The sequence below is a fragment of the Corythoichthys intestinalis genome, chromosome 22 (genome assembly GCF_030265065.1).
Source record: "Corythoichthys intestinalis isolate RoL2023-P3 chromosome 22, ASM3026506v1, whole genome shotgun sequence".
In the NCBI taxonomy this organism is placed as follows: Eukaryota; Metazoa; Chordata; class Actinopteri; order Syngnathiformes; family Syngnathidae; genus Corythoichthys; species Corythoichthys intestinalis.
Genome location: NC_080416.1, coordinates 27,970,072 through 27,996,779, shown reverse-complemented (window position 1 = coordinate 27,996,779; position 26,708 = coordinate 27,970,072). Strand labels below are relative to the sequence as shown.

The 26,708-nt window shown below is 38.2% G+C and overlaps 1 protein-coding gene across 2 annotated transcripts; it reads right to left on the bottom strand.

Moving 5' to 3' along the window:
- Positions 1–1,614: 1,614 nt before the first annotated feature.
- LOC130910142 (probable C-mannosyltransferase DPY19L4) lies at positions 1,615–26,708 on the bottom strand. Of its 2 annotated transcripts, XM_057827137.1 has the most exons (19): positions 26,346–26,708; positions 26,139–26,273; positions 22,558–22,682; positions 22,394–22,484; positions 22,199–22,320; positions 19,311–19,456; positions 19,115–19,238; positions 18,912–19,046; positions 18,716–18,847; positions 16,607–16,708; positions 15,196–15,269; positions 14,585–14,743; positions 14,395–14,517; positions 14,200–14,320; positions 14,050–14,106; positions 10,207–10,289; positions 9,987–10,119; positions 7,967–8,125; positions 1,616–2,453 (listed from the first exon to the last, which is right to left on the bottom strand). In XM_057827137.1, exons 1-19 carry the CDS (start codon positions 26,422–26,424, stop codon positions 2,289–2,291), a joined length of 2,265 nt encoding a protein of 754 aa, XP_057683120.1. In that variant the 5' UTR covers positions 26,425–26,708; the 3' UTR covers positions 1,616–2,288. The 2 variants fall into 2 exon arrangements, with proteins under 2 accessions (XP_057683119.1, XP_057683120.1); XM_057827136.1 differs by having other exon boundaries at positions 1,615–2,453; positions 14,050–14,320.

Below are 26,708 nucleotides of genomic sequence, written 5' to 3'. Positions count from 1 at the left end.
GTGGGCGATCGCCTTAGGCCCCCAACCAGTAGGGGGCCCCAACGAGCAAGGGCTTGGGCCATCGGAGCCAGCAGCACCCCCAACTATTCGTCATGTATAATTATGTCAGCGTACTAAACAAATAACAAAACAAAAAAGAAAGCCATTTGAATGCTGCATTTATATTATCTCCCCCCCCCCCCACACACACACACACACACACTACAATGGACTGTTCCACGATGACGGATGATGAATAAGTATCAGTCGCTTAGCTTCATTTAGCTTCGTTTAGCTCAGTTTAGCATCGCTTAGCTGTTCGTTAGCTTCACTTAGCTCTCCCGCGTTTTTCACACCACTAAGCTCGCTATTTTTTTACAGGTCACTTGCTGGTTTGCACGTCGGCTATCGTTTATTTCGAACACATGAGCGAACGTGCTCTCCATGAGAGCCAAAGTGCAGTGAGGGTGAAGTTGAGAACAGACCGCTAATGCCTCTTTAAACTTCTTCTTCACACCGAACATAAAATACACGACAGCACACCCTGTGGCAAAACAATGAAGTACAGTTCCAATCAGTCATACAATAACACTCAACAGCCGGTTAACAGCATTTGCTGACGGGAAAAAAAAAAATTAAATCTATTAGTGACACAACAAGCAATGACGAAGCTTACTTTCGGTGAACATTTAAAAAAAAAAAAAAAAAAAGCATGTCATGTTAGTCTTATAAATAACAATTTCTGGAGTTAATCGCACATACTTTGGAGTTAATATTATAATATATGTTGAGTAAATACTACAGAATACAGATTCTATACTAAGAATAGCTTTCAAATGACACTCTTTATGACAAATATGATTAGCAATGAATAATTATTATAATTATTGTACTACTATTATATATAGTAGTATACTATAATAATAGTGCTAGATTTTTTTTTAAGAATTGTTTTGAATAAAGTTGGAAAGGCAAAGTCAGTGTTCTGAATGTTTACTTTCCATTCTTTTGCACTAGTAAATGCTATCAGCATTTAACCTCATTGTGTATTTGTGATTAATTTTTGTTATTTACATGATTATTTGTACTTTAATAAAGAATTTAAGTGTTCCAAAATGGTTTTGTGAATTAATAAGCGTCAACAAAACTTTCAGTGCTAAATTAGTAAAAAAAAGAAAATTACTGTATTAGTAGACTAATCGTAAAACTAGTCAGCTGACTAATCAGGAGAAAATTTGTCGTTTAGGACAGCCCTAGTGTACCGGAACACATTTCCTCCACACCGTTCTCACCTTTTTAACCCCTGACCCATGAAGAGGGCCCCTGGATATGTTCACCTTAGGCCCAAAATTGCCAAGTCTGCCACTGAATACAGCTGTTTATTTTAAGAGAGGTGCAAGAGCAGAAACTGCTTTTCAGCCTTGTCTGTGTTTTCCGCAACATACATTTTTTTTACTAAACTGATGTTATGAAAGCAGATATTTTGGGCGATGATTAATGAATATTAGTTTGAGGTCTATCATCGAGATAGAAAACATTATCAAAATACCTCTACTAGGTAGTAAATGCCGTATTTCATCGGGAAAATTTACTAATGAGAATTTAATTGACATTACAGCATGTACCTCAATATGAATCATTGTCATAGAACATTATACAAAAATGTCAGTTTATTTGCACAAAAACTAGACAGAAATATCCAGGGACAATAAACAGAAAATGGTGGGTTTTAAAAAATAATAATCTGAACAGTCCGGAAGGTCGGACAAGCACTGCACCACATAAGGCATCAGGACAACACCTGTGAAGGCATAATATTAGCAACAGGCCAGAACATACGCTTCATTGAGGCACTGCTAGATTAATGCAACAATATTAGTCCTGTTCAATCAGCTGTCCATCTTCCCCTTGGCAAAAGATGCCACCAGCATCTTCATATTCATTTTATGTGAATTTCGCTACCCTCCTTATGAGCAACAAATCGATGGCCCGATGAGGTGACATCATTGTTATTCCAGGAGGTTATACTAAATTACAGTGAGTCCAACTTTAAGCAGACAGTAACAGTAAATGCACATTTTATAAATTACGGTACTGAGACTACAGGGTGACCCCCAATATGAACTCGATCTTTGACTGGCCATTACTCATAAACATCATTTTGTTTTAGGTGCATATATAAACATATTATGCGAAATGGCCAGTCAAACAGGGAGTAAAAAACTGTTTTAGGACAAATGGCAGATTTTAATGGGTGGAGCCATTTTATCTTTTATGCCAAACTTTCCACACACTTCCGCCTCCTTCAGTTAGTACTGGAAGGAGATAACGCTGTTGACTCTGTAGATGTGGTAGGAGCGGTTCCAGAAGACACGGGTAAAGTAGTTGGTGTAGGGCGAGCGGTTGGTCTTAATCTCTTGGCAGAAGCGGCGGTGTTTGGAGAAAGCGTAGGTCTCACCGTGGTCTCGAACCACCTGCGGAAGAGAGGCATGCTCATAACGGGATCTGATGCATGCATTATGAAAACCTTGGTCAAGATTTGTAGATGATGTGTTATTCTTTTTCTTAGGAGATGAAATAATGTTCAATTTCTTATTTTTCAAAGATGTGATTTTTTTGGTAAATATAGTATAGTCAGGGGTGCACATAAGTGGTCCGCATGCGCGCATGCGTACTGGACGTAGACAAACGCGCTGGCCCTCAACGGCTTCCATACGCTTTTGCGTACCGATGGCTGACCGCTGTATTTGCGGCGGACACGAGAAAATAACTTCTCAAAATGTTGAAGAGGCAGGCCACACTGAGTAATTACTTCCGTGTTCCCCCACCCCCGTCAAAAGACAGACAGATGACAGAGACGTCACCGGAGCTACCGAAAAAAAGGACTTTTGCTGAAAAGTGGCTACAGGAGGTACCGTGGCTAGAAGCAAATGATGCTCGCACGGAAATGCGGTACAAAATGAGCCGTGAGAATCCCAATGTCGCCGATAAGAGCAGCGCATTTTATGTAGGGTCAAAGAATTTCAGCCACGCAAAATTTGAAAAGCACGAAAAAAAACAGAGAGCTTGTGGCAATTAAGCAAACTATCGATGTCAAACAGGACCCCACTCGCCCTATGGACAAGTGGCGGAATATGGCGGAATAAAGGTAATGAACAGCGACATGCACTGACAAACGTGTTTTTGCTCGCATTTTACAAAGCTAAACATGCACGTTCAATGAGGTCTTATGAGGAGGACATCCCACTTTTAAAAAGGCTTGGAGTTAATGTGGGAGCCGAATAATGCCCTTTATTTTGAATTGGTGCTTTTTATTTCTTTACATTTCCCTTCAAAGTAATGCCAATTTTGTTGTGCCAGTTGATGTTAAGCAAGCATTAATTGTTAATATAATTAATTAAAGTTAATTGGCTCTAAGTAAAGCTTGCCATAAATTTATCGCATCAGGCGGGTCGGCTCTCAAGCTCAATGAGGACCAAGTCACATCTCCAGGTCCTCCTCTGAGAACCTGGGCAAAAAAATTATGTGCACCCCTGAGTATAGTGCTTTTCCACCTTTCAAGGCCTTCAAAGCACTTTACACTACATCGCCATGACATACTGGTATCGAAGCACCAGGGGCAACATTGAGTCTTGCTCAAGGATACTTAGATGAGTTAATTGGGGCGAAGAATCTGGGATGGGGGGGACAACTACTCTACCACTGAGCCACCCCACTTTTTCATCAAGTAACAGGGTAGGGTAGGGCAGGGTAAGGTAGATACGGTCCCATGAAAAAATTAGGACACCCCATTAAATACAATTCTTTATGAATAAATGTTCACATATCAGTGTCTGATCTTGTTTTTCTTTATATCTGGAAAAGAAAGTAATTTAATTGCATGTAAACAAAAAAATTAACATTGTTTTACTCAATAAACCAAATATATCAACAAAAATGCAGATTCTAAATGAGGAAAAAGTTAGGATACCCTACCACCTAATGGCAAGTGTTACTCCGTTTGGCTGAAATAACTTTAGTGAGATGTTTTTTGTAGCCTTCTACCAGTCTGACATCGGTCTAAAGAAAGACTGCCCCACTCCTGAACCCAGAATACTTTCAGCTGTGAGATGTTTGAGAGGTGTCTTGCTCGTACAGCCCGTTTCAAGGCTTTGACTCGGCCATTCCAGGACTCTCCATTTCCTTTTCAGCCAGTCCTTGGTGGATTTATTGGTATGTTTTGGGTCAGTGTCATGTTGCAGGGTCCAGTTTCGCTTCAGCTTAAATTTTTTCCACAGATGATCTCACATGTTCCTCATGCACCCTCTCATATACGATAGAATTCATGGTGGATTCTATGATTGTGAGCTGGCCAGGTCCTGCTGTGGCAAAGCATCCCCAAACCATGACACTTCCACCTTCATGCTTCACAGCTGGTATGGGGTTCTTTTCCTGGAATGCTGTATTGAGTTTACGCTAAACATGTCCTCTGTTCTGGTGTGCAAATAATTCAATTTTAGATTCATCTGTCCACAGAACATTATTCCAGAAGTCCTGGTCTTTGTCTACGTTCACTCTGGCAAACTTCAATCTGGCCTTCGTGTTCTTCTTGGAGAGCAGAGGTTTCCTCCTTGCACACCTCCCATGAAGGTTAAACTTGTGAAGTACCTTTCTGGGGCATGCACTTTCACATCAACAGTATTTTCCGGACAGTGGAATGGCTGATTTTATATTCTTTTGAGATCTTTTGAATTCCCTTACCAGACTCATAAGCGTCTACAATCTTCTTTGTCATGGCCTCGAACACCTCCTTTGATCTCAGCATGGTGTTCAACAGTCAGGCACTGTTGAAAGTATTCTGCGTTGAGGGGCAAACTATCTTCAGACCAATGTCAAAGACTGGTAGATGGCTACAAAAACGTCTCACTGAAGTTATTTCAGCCAAAAAGGGGTAACACTAGCTATTAGGTGGTAGGATGTCCTAACTTTTTCATCAGTTAGAATATGCATTTTTGTCGATATATTTCAATGACTAAAACAATGTTAATTTTTTTTGTTTATCTGCAATTACAATCACTTTCTTTTCCAGAGAGAAAAAAAACAAGATCAGACATTGATATGTGAACATTTCTTCATAAAGAACTGAATATTTAATGGGTGTCCTATTTTTCACATGAGTTAAGGCACAGATATTCCTTCATTGTCATTGCACACAAAAAACACCGCGGTGAGATGCTCCATGAAACTGCAAACTCAACATAAAACAATGTAAATTCACTATCGAATATGAATTTATTCTATTGTGAATATAGAAGCCCTTGATCCCTTTTATGCTTTGATAAAAATCTCAACTATTTTTTGGGAAATTTCAATACTTTAAACACTATAGGAACAATGCATAGGCCTGAATAAGAAAACCAATGAAACTTCTAGTTGTGACACCAATGTCTCTGTTGTTGTCTGGCAGCCACTCATCATCACTGTTGTCACTACAGTCGTCATCACTGAAGCTGGGTGGAATTTCCTGGGCTATTCTGTAAACTGTCTTATTCTTTCCTGCTTTTGAAGTCTATAAAATAAGATAAAATCCATATAGTAATGCAAACTACAGCTAAAGATGAAATGCATATTTTATAATTAAAGCAGTCATAAAAACCGTCACACAATTATGGAACATGTTCAAAAATATACTGGGGGATGCATGATGTTCACTTCATTGGACACATGGTTAATCATAATTTTCTATATACAGTGGGGCGAATAAGTATTTAGTCAACCACTAATTGTGCAAGTTCTCCCACTTGAAAATATTAGAGGCCTGTAATTGTCAACGTGGATAAACCTCAGCCATGAGAGACAGAATGTGGAAGAAAAAAAAACAGAAAATCACATTGTTTGATTTTTAAAGAATTTAAATCAGTGGTCTTGTATGTCTTCCATTTTCTAATAACTGCTCCCACAGTTGATTTCTTTACACCAAGCGTTTTACCTATTGCAGATTCAGTCTTCCCAGCCTGGTGCAGTTCTACAATTTTGTCTCTGGTGTCCTTCGACAGCTCTTTGGCCTTGGCCATAGTGGAGTTTGGAGTGTGACTGACTGAAATTGTGGACAGGTGTCTTTTATACCGATAATGAGTTAAAACACGTGCCATTAATACAGGTAACGAGAAGAGCCTCGTTAGACCTCGTTAGAAGAAGTTAGACCTCTTTGACAGCCAGAAATCTTGCTTGTTTGTAGGTGACCAAATACTTATTTTCCACTCTAATTTGGAATAAATTCTTTAAAAATCAAACAATGTGAGTTTCTAACCTTTTTTCCATATTCTGTCTCTCATGGTTGAGGTTTACCCATGTTGACAATTACAGGCCTCTCTAATCTTTTCAAGTAGGAGAACTTGCACAATTGGTGGTTGACTAAATACTTATTTGCGCCACTGTATATTATAAACAAATATTTCATATTCCACACATATTATCTTTCTCTAGATGTTACTGTATATCATAATATATATTTTTTTACTACTGTAGCTCTTCGGGCATAGAAGTATTGACAGGATATGCTAGTTGAAGTCGACACTGGTGGCAGGTTGTCCGCTGTTGTTGTCGGATATTTACTTGCAGTTACATCAACTGACCACTGCATTTATCTAAATAGAGCAGTGTTCTTCAACCAGTGTGCCGCGGCACACTCGTGTGCAATGAGAGATCGTCAGATGTGCCGCGAGAAATTAATGTAATGTCTGTAACTGGGCGGGCCCTTGAAGGTGCCATCAGACTGCAGAGTGGTGATGTAGCGGGAAGCAAGCAAGGAGAGGGAGAACGGCGTGAGCCGTGAGAGCGGAGTTAGCCAAGCCAGAGAGAGAGGTGGTCTGCAGCCAGACTCTTCTCGACTTAGCGGTCGCATGTTGCGGATGCCGCTGTTATTTTGTTTAGTATTTTCCACTGTTGCCACAATAAAGTGGGAAAGTCGTCACCGACTATAATGTTTTTTTTACGTCGTCGGGCGGAGTTGCAGAAGTAAGGTAGGAAGGAGTAGGTAGAAAGTTCTCGGTCATGTGCAGATGAGCGCAAAATTTCTCGTGTCGCGTTCAAAAACTGCTCGGATTTCTAGCATCAACGACCTTGTCCGTGACCATGTGGACCCCAGCACGTCTACTGTACATTATTTGGTTAGACTCGTCATTTGTCGATATACTTGAAAGTGTCCTTTCTATTTCATTCATATGTGACGATCGTCAATCCTCCCCCTGTGTTTTATTCCTACACATTGTCAAGGAGAGCAAAATGGCTGACGGCTAGAAATCCGAGCATTTCTTGAACGCGACATGAGCAGCTTTCCTAAACGTCATCTCCAAACGAAACATCCGTCACTCCAAAACTACTCGATGGACTAATTTGTTCGCCTTCGTGAATACACAGAGAAACAGGCAACTTTTTTGATAAAAACTACGAAGGTAAATGAGAAAGCCCTCAAAGCCAGTTACCTTGTTGCTAAATCCAAAAAGTCCCACACCGTGACTGAGACATTAATACTACCTGCCTGCAAAGCCATTGTCTGCGAGATGCTCGGCCCTGATGTGGTTAAAGACATTGCTCAAGTCCCTCTGTCTGATAATTCTGAGCTTTTTCAAGCCTCACTGCTAAAAAAATAAAATAAAAACAGAGAAAGACTGAGAGCTGTTAAAGAATAAGGATATCGACTTTGTGTTCATCTAAACAGGCTCAAGTTTCACACTGAGTAAGTATACGTACTGAGAAATTATTTCATAATTAAATATACTGTACAGAAAATAATTTTGGAACATTTTTGGTTTATAGTGTGCCGCGAGATTTTTTCCAATGTAAAAACGTGCCGTGAGTCAAAAAAGGTTGAAAAACACTGCAATAGAGTACTACAGCATAGACCACTCTTGAGGTTGCTATGCAGTTAAACCATCGAAACCAATGAATAAAAGAGAAAGGTACATTTCAGTAGCTGTCCACTTGTCCGCGTTGGCGGAAAACTCACATGTCCATTGGCGACGTCCAGTAGGTCCTTGATGCGGCAGCCCCGGTCCGGGGTCAGCTCATTGCATAAGGACTCCTCAACAATGACGTAGTTGGCCTTGCGGGAAGTCAAGATTTTGTAGACTTCCTCTGCCGAGCGCATGGAGTATACCTGGTATGACTGAGTCCACAAAGGATAACGATAGTAAGTAATTTATTGATATATTTTTTTATTACTCTCAAGCACAGGTGTCAAACTTGAAGCCCGCTGCATTAGTTAGTGAAGCCTGAGAAAGCAAGTATTGTAAGTGCATTGATTTTAATGTTTTCACAACAATAAAGTGTTGAGAAAAAAAATCTAGTCCTCAAGGAAAGCTTGAAGACTACCGAAATCAGTAAATATTTAACCCCCCCTTTTTTCCTTTTAATTTTAAAATAAATGAACAGATGAATAACGAAAAAGGATATTTACAAATTTTTGTGTTTTTTTTTAATTACAGTAAGAATATTTTATTAACTAAAACAATTAGTTTCCCTATTTTTTAATTATACAAATGTAAATAAAGAATAAATGAAAACTGAAAAATAAACATAGAAAAAGAATATTCACCGTTTTTCCATTTTTGTTTTTTTTTTTTTTTATGAAAAAAAGTAAAAAAGGAAAACTCAGAAATAAGTGTTCATGTAAAAAAACAGTACATTTACTGTTTTCCTTTATTTGAACTAAAACAAAAACAGAATTTTTTTTTTGCTTGAAATCTTAAAAAATACTTTAATGAATAATGCGCAATTAAGAGGCTGAAAAAAGATTTGGCCCTTTTTTTTGGTCAAAGTCTCTAAACGATTCATAGACTTTAAAAATAGTTGCAGGGTCATTTAACAATTAAATAGTTATCGATTAGTCGATTAATTCTATCAGTCCAAGTTCGGCCATAGGAAGGAAAGCAAAACAATGGTGTGACCTGTGACAAAGAGCAGTATGACCAGTGTTGTTGATAACGGCGTTAGAGTATAACGGCATTAGTAACGGCGTTATTTTTTTCAGTGGTGAGTAATCTAATTAATTACTCTTTGCAACGCTGTTACCGTTACTGAGGATGTAAAGGCGTGCATTACTTTGCGTTACTATGTTGGTTAAATGAAGCAAGAAAAGTCTGCGAGACACGGCGAGAGAAGAGCGGGAGTGGGAAAGAGGGAGTTGTAATGCCGTTGCAAACGCAATGCTAGTCTAGATAGCTCCAATGATACCTGACTGTAGTCAACAGCCTACAAACTACGCCCACACGATGCTACGCTAAATATCACATGTATATGTTGAACTAGATGTGAAATGACAGACTCGGCTGCGTTAGCAAATGTATAAAGAATTAGATGCGAAATGATACACTTGCCGTGTTAGTAAGCAGCCACCATCTTAAAGCAGTAGACTTCTCAGAAAGGCTCTGTTGTACAGAAGCTTCCTAGCGAACCTAAGTTACTTTTTATGTAAAATACTCCTAAATCGGCAAAATCTTGACTTGAATCTATCTTTGAATGATGAAACAGTTTTAAAATGTTCACATGTAGAATGTAGAACCAAGGGAACTAATGCAATAACGGGAGCAATTTTTACAGTTGATTCACAACATTAAATAACTTCCAAACATAACAAAGGTTACTATCTAGTTATCGCAATATCCACAATACCCCTGTGTCTAGTTAAGTTTAGGGTAAAGAATTGGGCTAGGGCAACTGTCCCTTTGAACTTCATATAGTGTGACTTTATTATTTGTTTTTGGTTTTTTTTTGGAATGGAAAACATGAAAAGTAAAACCAATTACTTTGCCAAGTAACTAATTACTCTTTCATTCAGGTAACTGAGTTACTAACTCAATTACTTTTTGGGAGAAGTAATTTGTTACTGTAATTAATTACTTTTTTTAAAAGTAAGATTCAAAACACTGAGTATGAATAAAACTATGAACTATGAATTAAAATAATGTTATGCATATTATAGATAAGAAAAGACTTCTCTAATTCTTCAGTTATTAGTCTAAACTCACATCCTCGCTCCTCCTCAGCATGTCAACATCCGAATGCAGTGGCAAACTAGTAACGGCAGCACCAGAGCCCAACTTGATCGCTCCCAACAGCTGAGGACTGCCTGCAAACACAGCTGCCGCAGGGAGTTGAGTCCTGTGACGACCACATTGTGAAACATCAGCCACCCTCGTGCAAAAATCTTTTATCTGCTTGAAAAAGAAAAAAAAGAAAAAAACTCACCGGATCCATCCAATCATCTCGACTGTGTCGGGATCGTAGAACCCCTGAAGCTCGAACAGCTCGGCAAGGGCACGAGGGCAATACTAGGACCATGTAGAATCAAACTTAATTATTGTTATTGTTGTTATTCTCATTAATATTCGGCTCTTACTAGGCCTGTCGCCATAACAAATTTTAGGAGTCAATATGTTGTGTCTTAAATTATTGCCTATATGCGATATACAGTATATATATATATATATATATATATATTTTTTTTTTTTTTTTTAAAACCAAAACAACCACTAATGTAGTGACAACTGATAAATCACCCATTCAAATGCAATAAATTGTTATTCTTGAATAAAGCAAATTATATTAGAATAATATATTTTTTTAAATGCATAACGAGTCATTAGAAAGCTAGTTAACTGCAGAATATGAAATAGGTGAGAATTTTTGTTCTCTGCCAATTAGAATCCATCAAAAGTGTTTAATTCATCCTAAATGACTGTCATCTTGTCCTGCAAAGTGCGCATGTTAGCAAATTTGAACCAAATTATTCATTGCCAATCAAATTTTTCATATTTGGTGTCATTTAAAAGCTATTCTTAGTGTAGAATGTGAAGTATGTGAGATTAACTCCAAAGATCTTTATTTACATGTTGAACATGTGCTTTTATTATGTAATATTCACCAGAAGTACGTTCGCTAAGCCGCTAACCGTACGTTTACACTCAGTAAAAAGAAGAGCACTTGTTTTCAATTTTCATCATGCATATGTTGTCAGTATAGGTAGTCCTCGGGTTATGACGTACTCGACTTACGTGATTTCGACTTTACGACGGCGGAGTGTAACAGTGTAGAGCAAGGGTCCCTAAACTACGGCCCGCGGGCCGCATACGGCCCGCCTCCACATTTGGTCCGGCCCCCTGAATAATACCAGAGAGCATTTTGAATTTTTTTTTCTCAATAGTGTTAATTTCCTGGCCTTTTTCTGTGAAGAACTAAGAGAGGGTTATTGGGTTATTATCTATTTAATTAATAGTGTTATTATTATATTATTATTTTTATTTACTTTTGTTCCGTGAAGAATCCAGAAAGGGTTATTTGATTGTGGCTTTCTGAAAAACATAACATTTTTACATTTAGGCACTCCTGCAATTTTTCTGTTACAAACTGACCCCGGCCCCTCATCAGAGAAGGGAAAAGTTATGTGGCCCTCACAAGAAAAAGTTTGGGGACCCCTAGTGTAGAGTGTCTTTTTGAGCTCTGTATTTTTCTCAGTGTACAGCTGTCAGGTTTCCCTGCAAATATTTATTTCGCCAGTGTGAGGAGCTGTTGTCTCACTAAGGATAATTGAAAATTTACATGCTGCAACTTAATTTTTTGGGAGGGGTGCATTGTTTTTCTTTTCCTGTTGTCACTGTACAACTCTTGGGATTACAGTATATTGTTAATCATTTGTTTACAAGTTGATTTAAAATGGTGAAATTTATAGTTTAATTACAGTGAGCGCACACCCAATCAGGTTGCTGTTTTCTACTAAAGAAGTAGCTAGGGTCTGATGCAGCTAGCAACGATGCGGCGTAAGCAGTTCGACCTCGTCTAAGTTGCTGATAACAAGCTTTAAATAAGTCACATTGACTTACCTGCTTGTTAACTTGCAGGCCAAAGTGTTCTGTAAACATCAGTGAAACAAGAACTCTTGTGTCTCCAAGTGTGAAAAAAGCCAGCATACTCAGGGTACCTTTTTTACCATCTGCCAGCATTGATAGTAAGTAAAGTATCTTATTTTTTATTTTTATAATACATGTTTTTGAATCGTTATTTTGAGATTTTGGAAGGTATTTAGAGGTAATTTAAGGTACTCACACGGAAATTCAGGTTACGTCGCCACTGCAGGAACAGAACTCGTTTGTAACCCGGGGACTACCTGAAATAGATTTTTCTTTTTTTCGCATTGTTTGCAAATGCTATAAACCAGCAAGTTCTTTTAACAAGCATCTTTTAAACATAAATGTGCGTTTTGGAGACGACTGCCAATGCGAATGCCAGGCTAAAGTGGTTAGTACATTGTCTTTGTTCCATTAGCCTCAATGTAGCAATGCTATCGTTTTACAATATTTGATATACCGTAATTTTCGGACTATAAAACTATGAATCCTGCGGCTTATATTCCAGAGCAGCTTATTTGTTGATTTTATTTTGCTTGATAGGCAACACTTTTTATTTGTCAGCGGCGTCATAAGAGTGTCATAATTATGACATGACACTATCATGGGCATTAATGAATGCTTATGACAGATGTCATTCAGTGTCATCCGGCAAATTATGTCACTAGCTCCATTTATGTTCAGCTTGGACGTTTTACATCTATTCAATAGTGAGATAATTTGACATCCGTCATTCATTAATGCTCATAGCAGTGTCATGTCATAATTTTAATGGTTGAAGGGAATAGTTACCTTTCTTGCACACACCACATAATTGTTTGCATTAGTCTAACACATTCATTATAGTAAAGCATTTAACCATAGTTTAGGCAGACTTCACTCCATGCCCTTTGACACAGTAAAGTGGACTAGCTTATCAGCCCTCGCCTGATAAGCGAAGAAAAAACGTCATCACTTCTCAGGTGGGGTCAGGACACTCCCGCCCTACCAAGACAACAACTTGATAGTGCGGCGCCTTGGACGTCAAGACATGCGTCGGTTGCCGTGGCAACTACGTCCTAGCCACGAAGGATGACGCACAAACTTGACCGCCTAAACCTGCCACAGAGGGATGATCCCAGGACAACACTCCGGCACGCCTTCTGCCCGGCCTACTCCACCGCAGCTTTCAAAAGGCTGAACATTTAGATAACAACTGTCGCTTCTCAGGTACATTCTGATGTATCCGTTGTTTTGTGGACCTTAGGTCTAACATTGCCTCTCTGTCGTCTGTTTTGCCTTGTTTTTTGACCATTGTCGACCAATAAATTGTCAACCTGTTTTCGGTGAGCCTTCTTTAAACCGTTCAAAATTGAGTCAGTACAAAGGGTTAACACCGGAGTGGACGCGCGGGATTAGGCCCTTTCCAGCCGACTTACTGGGGCGGCGTCAGCAGAACGCCATCTGGTTGGGCTGTCGCTATTCCGGCGGCTTGGCCGGGGGGGGGGGGGGGGGGGGGGGGGTGGACAGGAACAGTAACTGAAGTAATAATAAGCACAGAATATCAATTTTGATTGTTATTTACATCTCTAGCGCTTCAATGCATGCTAGGAGGCATGTTGGATGACAACAGTGTGACAGCAGGTGGCAGCAGAGGTTGAATGTCTCCCCCAAGGGAGCAGTGATGGCCAAATGAAGCTCCTTGAAGCAATTAAGCTTTGCAGCCAATTTGTTCAAAGCTTCACGGTGGTTCATTTGGGCTTATAACAGTCTTATGATGCTGCTGTTAAATAAAGTGTTACGGGTTAATATCTTTTGGTGTAAATATCCCATAATACATTGAGGACAGCAGCAGATTATAGTTATAGCGGATTATAAATGCCGTTTTCGTGTCAAATTTGGTGGGTGGCTGCTTACAGTCAGGTGCGCCTTATTGTCCTAAGAATACAGTAGATGCGTTTCCTGATTTGTATGTCTGAACTTTAATTCTACGGTGTGTCGATGACCAATAAACATCTTTGAAAGGAACTGGAGTCTCATATCATATACGATCAACACGCACGTGTGCCGAGTGCACGCAGCACATGCACGCCCAAATGAATGCACATGGCGATAAATCACAGCCGGCAAAATTACCGACCTCATTTTTATTTACCGTGCGATAAATTGACTTATTGCATATCGCGACAGGCTTAGCTCTGGCTCTCACCTCCTGCCACACGCTGAAGCCGATGATTGTTGGAACAGCTACGCCCAGGATTAATGACTGCAGGGAAGCGACAAAAAAATATATATTTTGATAGATTTTTTTCAACTCATGGTTTCCCCCAGTGCTATATAAGTCTGGCGGGCCTCTCACCTGTACAACAGGGTGGATTGACTTAACCCTGAGCCACCTAAAGACAGTCATCCAGAAGTCCGGCGAACACACGCCAAACGCCGCAAATGCACACACATACGGCGTCCATAAATACTTCATCCTGCATGGCAAAGACAATAAGCTCAAACCAACCGGCGCAATTCAAACCAACCCCACACAAGGCATCGGTCGTACCCGTCGAATATTAGCGTCAGTCCGCCGAAGATCAGCGTGTGAAAGACATGATAGACCACCTCGGGACGCTCACCCACCTTGCCATCTTTAGGTTGTCGCTTGCTGCTCTGCGTTGACTCACCGCTGAGGAGGAAAGAAAGAGAAGTCAAAGAGAAGAAAAGGAAAAAAGCAAAGACAAAAGGTGCAAGACCTGAGTTTGGTGTAGACGGCCTGCAGCGTCGACAGAACGCAGACAGCAAGCACCAGCAGGTAGAACGGAAGCACGGATGCCTGAGTAAGGCGCAGGTACAAATCCTGAGTGGGAGACTGAAGGCTCTCTTGGCACACCAGGAAGTTGCTCACAAAATCACTGGCACACAATGACAAGGCAGGCAATTTTAACATTACCATGAATGGGAAATGAGTTATACAAAACAGCAAAAGAAAAACAAGTTGGAGTACACATGAATCTGGATTTGTAAATACATACGGTACATAAAAACAAATTTAAAAACCTGTGTTTAAAAAATGTGGAAAATAAGAACAAAACAGTCATTCAGAATTTAAATAGGGGCTCTTGAAAAATTGTGGACAAGGTATCATGTGTTAAAAGAAACAGACATGTCAAAATATTGGCAGAAACACTAATAGAAATGTTATGAAAAAAATAAAAACATTTCCATATTGCATGTGCATGAGAGTTACCATGGCGTCAACGTCAGTTTTTTTTAAATCAACTACAGTACATCTGTTAAAGTTGTATTCAACATTTAACTACAGCGCATTTGCTTGTCATCTTTCAGAGTAGCTTGTGTGACTTACGTTGTAATGTTGAGCCCAAACTTCACTTCCAGGAACTTTAATATAAATTCGCCATCACCCACAGGAACAACTTTCTGGAAGGAGGGGGGAAAAAAACTTTTGGTTTTCTGTCACATGTGCTTATATTTTGGTGACTATTGGAATTTTATTGTATCCACAGCATTTAAGCCGATTAATTTTGTTATACCTCTTGATGCGAAGATTTGGTTGTTTTTAAGTTTGCAATAACTAATCAATCAAATCGATTAATGAATTAGCTGCCAACTAATTTGAAAATCAATTTTTGCAAGCAGCTATGAGTAGTCCTGTTTGGGTCCTTGTATGTATGTAATGTGAGGGTGTGCAGGTGCCAGTGATTAGAGCAAGCGAGAGACAGTTCACAGTAGGGCTGCAGCTATCGAATATTTTAGTAGTCGATTAATCGATGGACTAGTTAGTTCAAATAATTGAGTAATCGAATAAGGGACATGAAAAATTAAAATAACTGAGCTGGGCCTCAAACCGTATAAATTTTTTTTTAATGAGGATCTATGTACAACAAAAGAACACTTGGCTAAAATACATAGAAAAAGTCTCCTAGCTTAAATGCTATAAAATGCTAAAGTTTTTTTTACAACGATCTTAACAAAAGGTTCAGACACATACTCCCACAAAAAACGACTAAATATACTTATAAACTAAATTATGAATGCATTAAAAAAAATTAGCTTAAACAAAAACTCAGCTTAAGTTGGTCTGAACAGGGAGCAGTTGGATTCAGCCATGTGAAAAGAGGCAGACCAGAAGGCAGTGTATCCACCCTAATCAATAAAACTAAATGCAAATACTTTCAAAATAAACCATTACAGCGCCATGAATACGTGAAGCAACAAAATTTAATTCAAATGTTTTTTCTAATCGAATACTCGAGTTAATCGATTAATCGTTGCAGCACTGGTTTGAACTTATGAGCAACTGTTTGATAAAAAAATAAAAAATAAGAAAATAAAAGATTCATTACAATCTGCCACTTTAATCAATTTTGTTTCAATAAAATAAATGAGTCATTGACACAATTCATATCAGCGATTTGCCATGTCAAAACAACTTCAAGTTAAATTGTGATGGTCATTGAAAAAGTGACATTTATCCGATTAATCAATTTATCATTTAATTAATCATCCTATTAATCGATTATAAAAAATAATCGTCAGTAGCAGCCTTCGTTGTTATGTGACGTTAATCTGCTAAATGTGAGTTTTCATACAAAATATTGGTTGCTGCTAGTCAGCACTGCAATTATGTGATATTGGTTGTCTTCTATTTGTCATATTTATGCTTTTTACCCATAGAGAAAGATGATACAAACTGGGTTATTGTAAGTATACATATACTAAATCTGTCCTTTACATCAAAAAAATAATCTAAGCACCTTGATTAAATAGTTGAAGGTGATAGCTGTGGTGAAGACCAGATGGAAATGCAGCAAGAGTTTTATCACTCTGGCAACCAGAGGGCCCTTCTTCATCTTTTGCTGGAAACAAGATAGATTAGGTTACTCTTTTACTGTATACTACTGTACAATAAACAACTAACATATATGCTGAAGTAGGCACTTAAAGCGATGTACTAACCATCAAAGTTTTTTTTTTAATTACCAGTACAAGTTGAAATGTAGTACAGTGGTACCTTAAGATTTGTTTGCATAGTGAATCACATATTACATGTAAATTGCCTAATTCAATCCAAGCGCTACGAAAACACCACATTTAATTTTATGTCATGTTCTGTGATTGCCTGTCTTATTTGTAATGCTTTGTCACCCCCTACTGGCGCTTAAGTGTAGCTAGTTTGTTCGGCTAATTTTACAGACGTTATCACATGAATGACTAATTGCGTTCATAGAAAACACGGAGTGCTAAAGAATAAGCTAACTTTGGCAGCCATTGTATGCCATTCCGTCTCTCTGTACCTTAATAAAAGTACTGCTTGTAAGTTACGTCTTTTGTTTCATATACATGAGAATTGTGTAGCGCTTTGTAATATGTATATTTCGTTTGTTTACATTTATAGTCATGACATTATTAATTACCTATTACAGTACAGTCATGTGAAAAAATTAGGACAATCCGTTAAATATTCAGTTCTTTATCAGGAAATGTTCACATATCAATGCAGAATTCATGGTGGATTCTATGATGGTGAGCTGGCCAGGTCCTGCTGTAGCAAAGCATCCCCAAACCATGTCACTTCCACCTCCGTGCAGTTGGTATGATGTTCGTTTCCTTGAATGCTGTACTGGGTTCATGGCAAATAAGTCCGCTGTTCTTGTGTCCAAATAATTCAATTTTAGATTCATCTGTCCAAAGAACATTATTCTAGAAGTCCTGGTCTTTGTCTACATTCACTCTGGCAAACTTCCGTGTGCCCTTCATGTTCTTCTTTGAGAGCAAAGGTTTCGTCCTTGCACACCTCCCATGAAGGTTAAACTTGTGAAGTCTCTTTCTGATTGTAGAGGCATGCACTTTCACATCAACAGTGGAAAGAGCCTGCTGTATGTCCCGTGATGACATTTTAGTGTTTTTGGAGACTGCTTTTAGCATCTTGCGGTCTGCTCTCAGGATGAAATTGCTTGGATAGCCAGACCTGGGCATGTTGGCAGTTGTTTTCAATGTCCTCCAATTATAGACTGTAAACAGTGGAATGGCTGATTTTATATCCTTTTGAGATCTTTTAAAGCCCCTTACAAGACTCATAAGAGTCTACAATCTTCTTTCTGAAGACCTCAGACAGCTCCTTTGATCTCACCATTGTTTTTTCTCTCACTTCAACAGTCAGAGGCACATCACACAAAATGTGAGGTATTACAAGGCAAGCCTCCTTCAAAGCTCTGCGTAATGATGTACCGCTGAGTGTGATTTTAGCCATTTTAAGAGGGATTGAATGTGGGGGTGTCCTAATTTATTCCTCAACAGAAATTGCATTTATTTATAATGACATTTTAGAGAAAGTTAAAAAAAAATAAAAACTTGTTTTCAGTTTTAGATGTTTAGTTAAATGTATTCCTAGAATCTCTCAAGATTGTTAAAATTGATATTAAATATCCGTATGTCCAAATATGTTAGAAAACACACCGGCTTCCAAAGGGTGTCTTAATTTTTTCACATGACTGTATGTATTGTCTTTCGTATGATAAATATTTTTTCATAATATGAAGCGAAAGAAAAGCTTGAAAGATTACGTGTTTTTTTTTTCGTGTACCAAAGCTTTTATGTCTTCAGGTACCACTCACTATACAGGTAGTTGAACTACTACATATCAGTGACTAGTTATTGTAAATAATCATCCAAAAAAAATATTAGAATATATTACTACTTATCTTATAAGAAAATGATCATTTTTATTATTACATAAACGATTTTACAATGGAAGAATAATCCGCTCCTTTTCAAAATAAAACGTAGCCCTCCAGCTCAAAAATGTTTTTTTTAGTCCTGCAATAAAGGCATCAGGGATTAATGATAAAATAAAACTACACTACCTGGAGGTACTTCGCCAGGCCAGAGCCAATCAGAAGACTGAGAAGCGGTGATCCCAACAGTGCCGCATTGTTAAAATGAAAGAAGAAAGCCGGCAGCAAGGAGCTTACATACACCTTGTGGACGTCGGATATCTGCGCAAAAACAAATTTTGCTAAAGATTCAAAGTCCAAAAATCTGGAAGAAGGCATCTGGTACCTTCCGAGGTGGCACCAGGTCCAAGGAGTCCAAGAGGAAGAGGCAGAAAGCTTGAACGAAAAGCACGTAGTGGCTGTGCTCCCATAGCAACAGGAAAGTGAAGGTGGTGGCGCTCATGGTCAGATAGCACAACATCTGAAGGCACGGCTTAACAGTTAAAAAATGTTTTTTAAAAATTGATTAAAGAAATAAAAGGGGCTCACCTCTGCTACCAAACCAATATTACCACACAGGAAGCCTGTGAGAGCTGCCACCTGACAAGCGTAATATGGCAGAGCCCAGTTCTCCCGAAGAGGAACCGCCTCCTCTACTTTGGTGGCGTCCGGTCTGAGATGGCGAAGGGACAGACGAAACTTAAACCAGATTCAAGGTTTTGAACGGTAACTATCCTGGACTAACCTGCTGACGATGTACCAGGCTACCGCAAGAACGCCGGCAGTCAAGCTGCCGCTCATTAGCCAGCTGCAGGTGAACAGCGCCGTGGCGTACACCGCCTGAAGCGCCAACACGGAGCCCACATAGAAGTAGATGGGCTCCACCACATCCTGCAGCGATAGACAAGTGCAGCTACTTTGAAATAGTCTTGGTACACAGACTGTACATGCCTTTTTGTAAACAATACTAAATACACATTTTTAAATATAAAATCAAATAGAAATATAATTAAATGTATTGGTATTATTATACTGGTATTCAGTGAGGAAAATAATTATTTTAACTATGGCTGCAAAGATTAATCGATTATAAAAAAAAAAATCTTCAAATCAAAATTTGCTGCTTCGATGTTGCATTTAGTTTTACTGATTTGGGCTGATACACTGCTCTCTAGTGGCAACAGTGAATATGACAGAACTCGTGTAACAGCTGAATCCAGCTGCTCCCTGTTTAGACCAACACATGGTTGTAAGTTTGTTTGAGCGAATGTCTGTTAATGCATTCGTAATTTAGAAGTATATTCAGCAGTATATTCAGCAGTTTTCTGTGAGAATATGTGTTTTAATTTGATTTGTTAAGAGCATTGTATAAAAAGATTTTACTTTTTTTTTTTTTTTTTGCATTTAACCTTGCAGACTTTTGCTATGCAAGTTAGCCAACTGTTCTTTTGTTGTACTTAGATCTCATTAATTTGTTTTTTTATACTGTTTGAGGCTAAGTTCAGGTATTTTATTTGTAAACACATTTATTGCTCTTGGGAAAGGAAAGCACAATTCTAAATAGTTTGAAGAAACACACATTTTATTTTGTATTTGTATTTAATGCTCTTTTGAAAGTGCAATCCTAGTAAGCCAAAATAAATGTTATTGCAAGCATAAATATGTGTTTCTTAGTTTTACACCTCCTTAAATTTGTTCTAAACTCTAACCCTAACCCTCAACCCAAAGCATTAAATGTTTGTAATTCCATCACTCGATTATTCGAACTAACCCATCGATAGATTAATCGATTACTTGAGTAAATGATAGGTGCAGCCCTAATTTTAACACCCAGCGATTTTGTAAGTTGTCCCACTTAGAAATCATGAAGGGGTCTGAAATTTTCATCATAGGTGCCTATCCATTGTGAAAGACATCATCAAAAAAAAAATCTAGAAATTGCGTATTTTTTAACAATGCATTATACTGCTTTCGCTAAATACTTTTGCCCAATTTATATAAATATACATTTTATTAAATCTTAAAAAAAAAAATTTTTTTTTGAAAAAATAGAAAGACTTCGCTTTTTTCATTTATTATTTGTTTTGATAAAAAAATAAAGTTCAGTAAATATTTCATTTTATTTTGTATTTTTATTAAAAGTTACTTCTTTAAGTTCATTTTCTGTAGCATATATAAATTACAAACACATATATATATATATCTATTATTATAATAGTTTGTTTTTTTGTTAAAAAAATTTTAAAATTTTTTTTTTTTTTTTAAACGTAATTTTTGCACTACAAGGCACACCTGACGATAAGCCGCCAACCAACAACATTTACTCATAGATAAACTGAACTGGACTATAAACCTCAGCTGTCCACACTGTATTTATGGGATATTTACAGCAAAAGATATTAACCGGGAACACTTTATTTGACAGCGGCATCATACGACTGTCATAAGACCAAATTAAACACCATGAAGCTTTGAACCAATTGTCTGCAAAGCTTTGGCCATCACTGCTCCCTAAGGGGAGACAGTCAACCTCTGCTGCCACCTGCTGTCAACACTGTTGTTGTCCAACATGTCTCCTAGGATGCATTGCAGCGCTATAGATGTGAATAACAATCAAAATTCATGTTCTGTGCTAAGTATTTCTTCAGTTACTGCTCCAGTTGTTTCATTGATTGGTAATTATGGTATTTGGTAACACTTTATTTGACAGTGGCGCTATGAGACTGTCATTAGACAATCACAATTATGACATGACACTGTCATGAGCATTAATAAATGCTTATAACAGATGTTCTTTAGTGTTATCCAGCAAATTATCTCACTTTTCAATGGATGCAAAAGATCCGAGCTGGACATAGATGGAGTTAGTGACATAATTTGCCGGGTGACACTTAATGGCATTTGTCATAAGCATTCATTATGCCTATTATTGTGTTATGTCATAATTATGACGGTCTTATGACGCCGCTGTCAAATAAAGTGTAACCTATTAACACAAATAAATCAACAAATAAGCCACACTTGACTATAAGCCGCAGGATTCGAAATGAAGGAAAAAAAGTAGCGGCTTATAGTCCGAAAAATATGGGAAATAAAAACAACTTTTGTGAAAAAAAAAACACAAGAAATTGATGCACATGAATTTCGTTAGGTCACACAAAATGACATGGTGTGACAGCTCTTGCTCACGGGCCGCATGTTTGAAAAACAACTTATTCATGAACAAAAGTAAAATAAAACATCAAAAAATAATTGATAAAATATAAGTTCAATGAACCAATTATTTGATTATTGTACATTTATAAATGTAAAATATGTGTGAACAATCGTTTACGTTACCATCAGCTTCGAAAAATTATTGAAACAGTGGACGTAAAATTGTTTCATTACCATTATTATTATTATTATTAATCGTACAACACAGTAATTGGGAAAAAATCAATTAATAAATTAATTTAATTTCAATTTCATTAAAAAAAAAAAAAAAAAAAGAAAAGTTCTTTAAAGACAGAACCTTGCAAAATTAGACCGACAAAACATTTACCTGAAAGTCAAAGTTCACTCCAAGACACAAATTTGAATCCAAATCATTAAAAACTCACTTTTCCACCACAAATCCCCTTTAAAACTGACCTGGCTACCGGAGACTCTGTAAATATAGCTGGTGATGAGTTCAGGATACAAGGACAGCCGCTCCACGGCATTAATAGTTTGTCCTGCAAGAGTCCTGTCATCTGTCGCCAGCTCGTAGAACGCTATCGCATGCAAAACAACAAAGATTTGTTGAGATTTGGTTTCACATCCAGACAGAATGAAAAAGAGACGCACCTCTGTCAAAAGACGTCGCCGCTAGCATGTGTTTGTAGTAGTAATAATACACGCCACTGCCACCTTGGAAAGTCAGCTCACGCTCCAGTTCCTATGATGCAAAAACACCTCAAGAGACAAGTGTCTGGCGCGTGTACATCGTCGGTGGAGCAAGAGTGACTCACCGGTCTCGTGGAGAACCAGAACCTCCTCTCGTGGAACATTGACAGGTAGGCGGCATACAGCATGCCGCACGCCACTGCTGCCAAACATCCGAATGAGAGCTTCAATAGATGCTTAACAGCACTTACTGCAGAGGAATGTGAGAAAAATTGTTTTGACTCATTGGCTTCCATTGACGGCGCTAGACATTCAATTCATTTTGACTGGGAGGAGTGAATGAATCGTTCATTCATTAAACGAGGGTTAGGGTTTCAAAGTAGGGTTTAAAACCCAGTTTAGTTATAAAAAACAAATGGGAGCTTGAGATAAATTTTATAATTGAGGAGTCGGAAGGGGGGAATGTGCATTGTTGTCAAAAAAGGATTAATAGTAGAAATAGAACGATTATCAGCCGATATGAAAAAAATCCATTTAAAGGGTACCAAGGATAGAAAGACATGTAGTTCTTAAACGATAAATGTTAGTACGAGTTATTTTAGTTTTAATAGAAATGTGTAAAATTTTTAACCAAAAAACTAGTAGCTCGCCATTGTTGATTACGCTGCTGGACTTCCATAGTGTCACTCTTTAAATATGTAAGGAAGTGATTTAAATACACCACAAGGTGTCAATGAGGAGTATTGAATTAAAAAGAGATCATGCCAATGAGTTTGTTTTGTTTGTTCTGGATGCTAACTACAGTGGGGCAAATAAGTATTTAGTCAACCACTAATTGTGCAAGTTCTCCCACTTGAAAATATTGTAGAGGCCTGTAATTGTCAACATGGGTAAACCTCAACCTTGACAGACAGAATGTTGGAAAAAACAGAAAATCACATTATTTGATCTTTAAAGAATTTATTTGCAAATCATGGTGGAAAATAAGTATTTGGTCAATACCAAAAGTTCATCTCAATACTTTGTTATGTACCCTTTGTTGACAATAACGGAGGGCAAACGTTTTCTGTGACTCTTCACAAGCTTTTCACACACTGTTGCTGGTATTTTGGCCCATTCCTCCATGCAGATCTCCTCTAGAGCAGTGATGTTTTGGGGCTGTCGTTGGGCAACACGGACTTTCAACTCCCTCCACAGATTTTCAATGGGGTTGAGATCTGGAGAATGGCTAAGCCATTCCAGGACATTGAAATGCTTCTTACGAAGCCACTCCTTTGTTGCCCTTTGTTGAACAAAAAAAAAAAAAAAAAAACTGAAAATCACATTGTTTGATTTTTAAAGAATTTATTTCCAAATTAGAGTGGAAAATGAGTATTTGATCACCTACAAACAAGCAAGATTTCTGGCTGTCAAAGAGGTCTAACTTCTAACGAGGTCTAACGAGGCTCCACTCGTTACCTGTATTAATGACACCTGTTTTAACTCATTATCGGTATAAAAGACACCTGTCCACAACCTCAGTCAGTCACTCTCCAAACTCCACTATGGCCAAGACCAAAGAGCTGTCGAAGGACACCAGAGACAAAATTGTAGACCTGCACCAGGCTGGGAAGACTGAATCTGCATTATGTAAAACGCTTGCTGTAAAGAAATCAACTGTGGGAGCAATTATTAGAAAATGGAAGACATACAAGACCACTGATAATCTCCCTCGATCTGGGGCTCCATGCAAGATCTCACCCCGTGGCGTCAAAATGATAACAAGAACGGTGAGCAAAAATCCCAGAACCACACAGGGGGACCTAGTGAATGACCTACAGAGAGCTGGGACCACAGTAACAAAGGCTACTATCAGTAACACAATGAGCCGCCAGGGACTCAAATCCTGCACTGCCAGACGTGTCCCCCTGCTGAAGAAAGTACACGTCCAGGCCTGTCTGCGGTTCGCTAAAGAGCATTTGGATGATCCAGAAGAGGACTGGGAGAATGTGTTATGGTCAGATGAAACCAAAATAGAACTTTTTGGTAGAAACACAGGTTCTCGTGTTTGGAGGAGAAAGAATACTGTCTGAATTGCATCCGAAGAACACCATACCCACTGTGAAGCATGGGGGTGGAAACATCATGCTTTGCTGTTTTTCTGCAAAGGGACCAGGACGACTGATCTGTGTAAAGGAAAGAATGAAAGGGCCATGTATTGAGAGATTTTGAGTGAAAATCTCCTTCCATCAGCATCTTTCAGCATGACAATGATCCCAAACACACAGCCAGGGCAACAAAGGAGTGGCTTCGTAAGAAGCATTCCAAGGTCCTGGAGTGGCCTAGCCAGTCTCCAGATGTCAACCTCATAGAAAATCTGTGGAGGGAGTTGGAAGTCCGTGTTGCCCAACGACAACCCCAAAACATCACTGCTCTAGAGGAGATCTGCATGGAGGAATGGGCCAAAATACCACCAACAGTGTGTGAAAAGCTTGTGAAGAGTTACAGAAAATGTTTGGCCTCCGTTATTGCCCACAAAGGGTACATACACAACGTACACAAAGTATTGAGATGAACTTTTGGTATTGACCAAACACTTATGTTTCACCGTGATTTGCAAATAAAGTCTTTAAAATTCAAACAATGTGATTTTCTGGGTTTTTTTCCACATTCTGACTCTCATGGTTGAGGTTTACCCATGTTGACAATTACAGGCCTCTCTAATTTTTACAAGTGGGAGAACTTGCACAATTAGTGGTTGACTAAATACTTATTTGCCCCACTGTATATATATAATTATTTTATTTATTTATTTATTTTTATTATGAATGAATGAATTTATTGTCATTGTCATCATCATCAGAATCATTGACAGTTACAGAGTGTGGGATAGTTTAGCCAGAAAGGAGAAACATTGACACAGACTATGGAATAATTTGCCCGAAAAAGACGATGACAGACAAAGGAAAGACGGGAAAAAGCTAATGCTTATCGATACCCGTCCCCCAACAGCCCGGGACGCACCGTCTAGCATGTTTGTGTTAAATAGCTGTTGGTTTGGCCAAGGAAAATGCAAAAATATCCTTCATTACCATCAAGGGTAATCCAAAATTTCCCACATGATGGCATATTTCTGGTTTTCAAAAACAAATATATTTAGGGGTAATAATATGCCCTCAAATGTTAGTTGAATTAAAAAAAAAAAAAAAACTTTTTGTAGCTGTGTAGAAACTATATGACAAAAAAAAAAGATATCAATACCTTTGCAAATCAAATGTCGTATCCCAATACAAGATTTCGGAATAGTTACTTCGATACTTTTCAATACTTCTAACAACCCTATCTCCAACAAGAAAATTCTCAAAATAACGAACGAAGTATTGGTATGTTTGTGATGATTAAGCTATTATGTCGTGATATTTTTTTCCTGCTGCTGAAATGATTTAAATTCTCCAATTTTCAGACGAATATGTGTGTAATCTTTTATTCTTCTGTCCTATTTAATAAATGTAAGAATACTTGGTACACACTACAGATGTGGCATTTCAGCAAGTTTTGGGGATCAATAGTAGTAAGAAATGCATGAATGCATAATCACTCAAATGGCAATATTCTTCTTTCACTGCATTGTGCCTGTGCACCCTGAGCCAGTTCTATTTAACAGAAGTGGAAACAAAAGTTTGCAAGTGAATTTTTGTACTCAATTATGACCAAAAAATAAACTTACAAGCAGACGGACGTTTTGTCGATCTGACTGTCGACTGTTTGTTTGACTCGTCCTCTGTCTGCTTAAAATCTTCATCTTTGCCACCTTTCACATGATTTTCTTCTGCCTCTTTTTCTACTATTTCACCATCTAATTCTGGAAGAGAAACTTCTTAGACAGTGATAAAAGCAGTAAAAAGCTAGAGCTGTGTTAGCTTCAATACCTTACCTTCACTTTGTCGGGATACCTCATCTTCTTCTTGTGCCACCTCCAAAGTTTCCGACGTCCGACATTGCAAATTGGTCATGGTGAGGTAAAATATTTTTTTAAAAAGACTTATCAGACTTTCTGAGAGGGAAACATGCTAAGATAGTTAGCCAGCTAGCTAGCTAGGTCCACCACAGACTGACTAGCACGCGTCACCTCGTGGAAAATCTTGTGTTAGTATTTAATTTGTCATATTTCTGTTTATTATTAATTATTATTAATTATAAAAAGCATGAGCCACATCAACACTAAGTTTCAAATTCAAATGCAGGATATTGTGACTGCCTGGAGACAACCCGGAAGTTATGATCACCGGCAAACTCT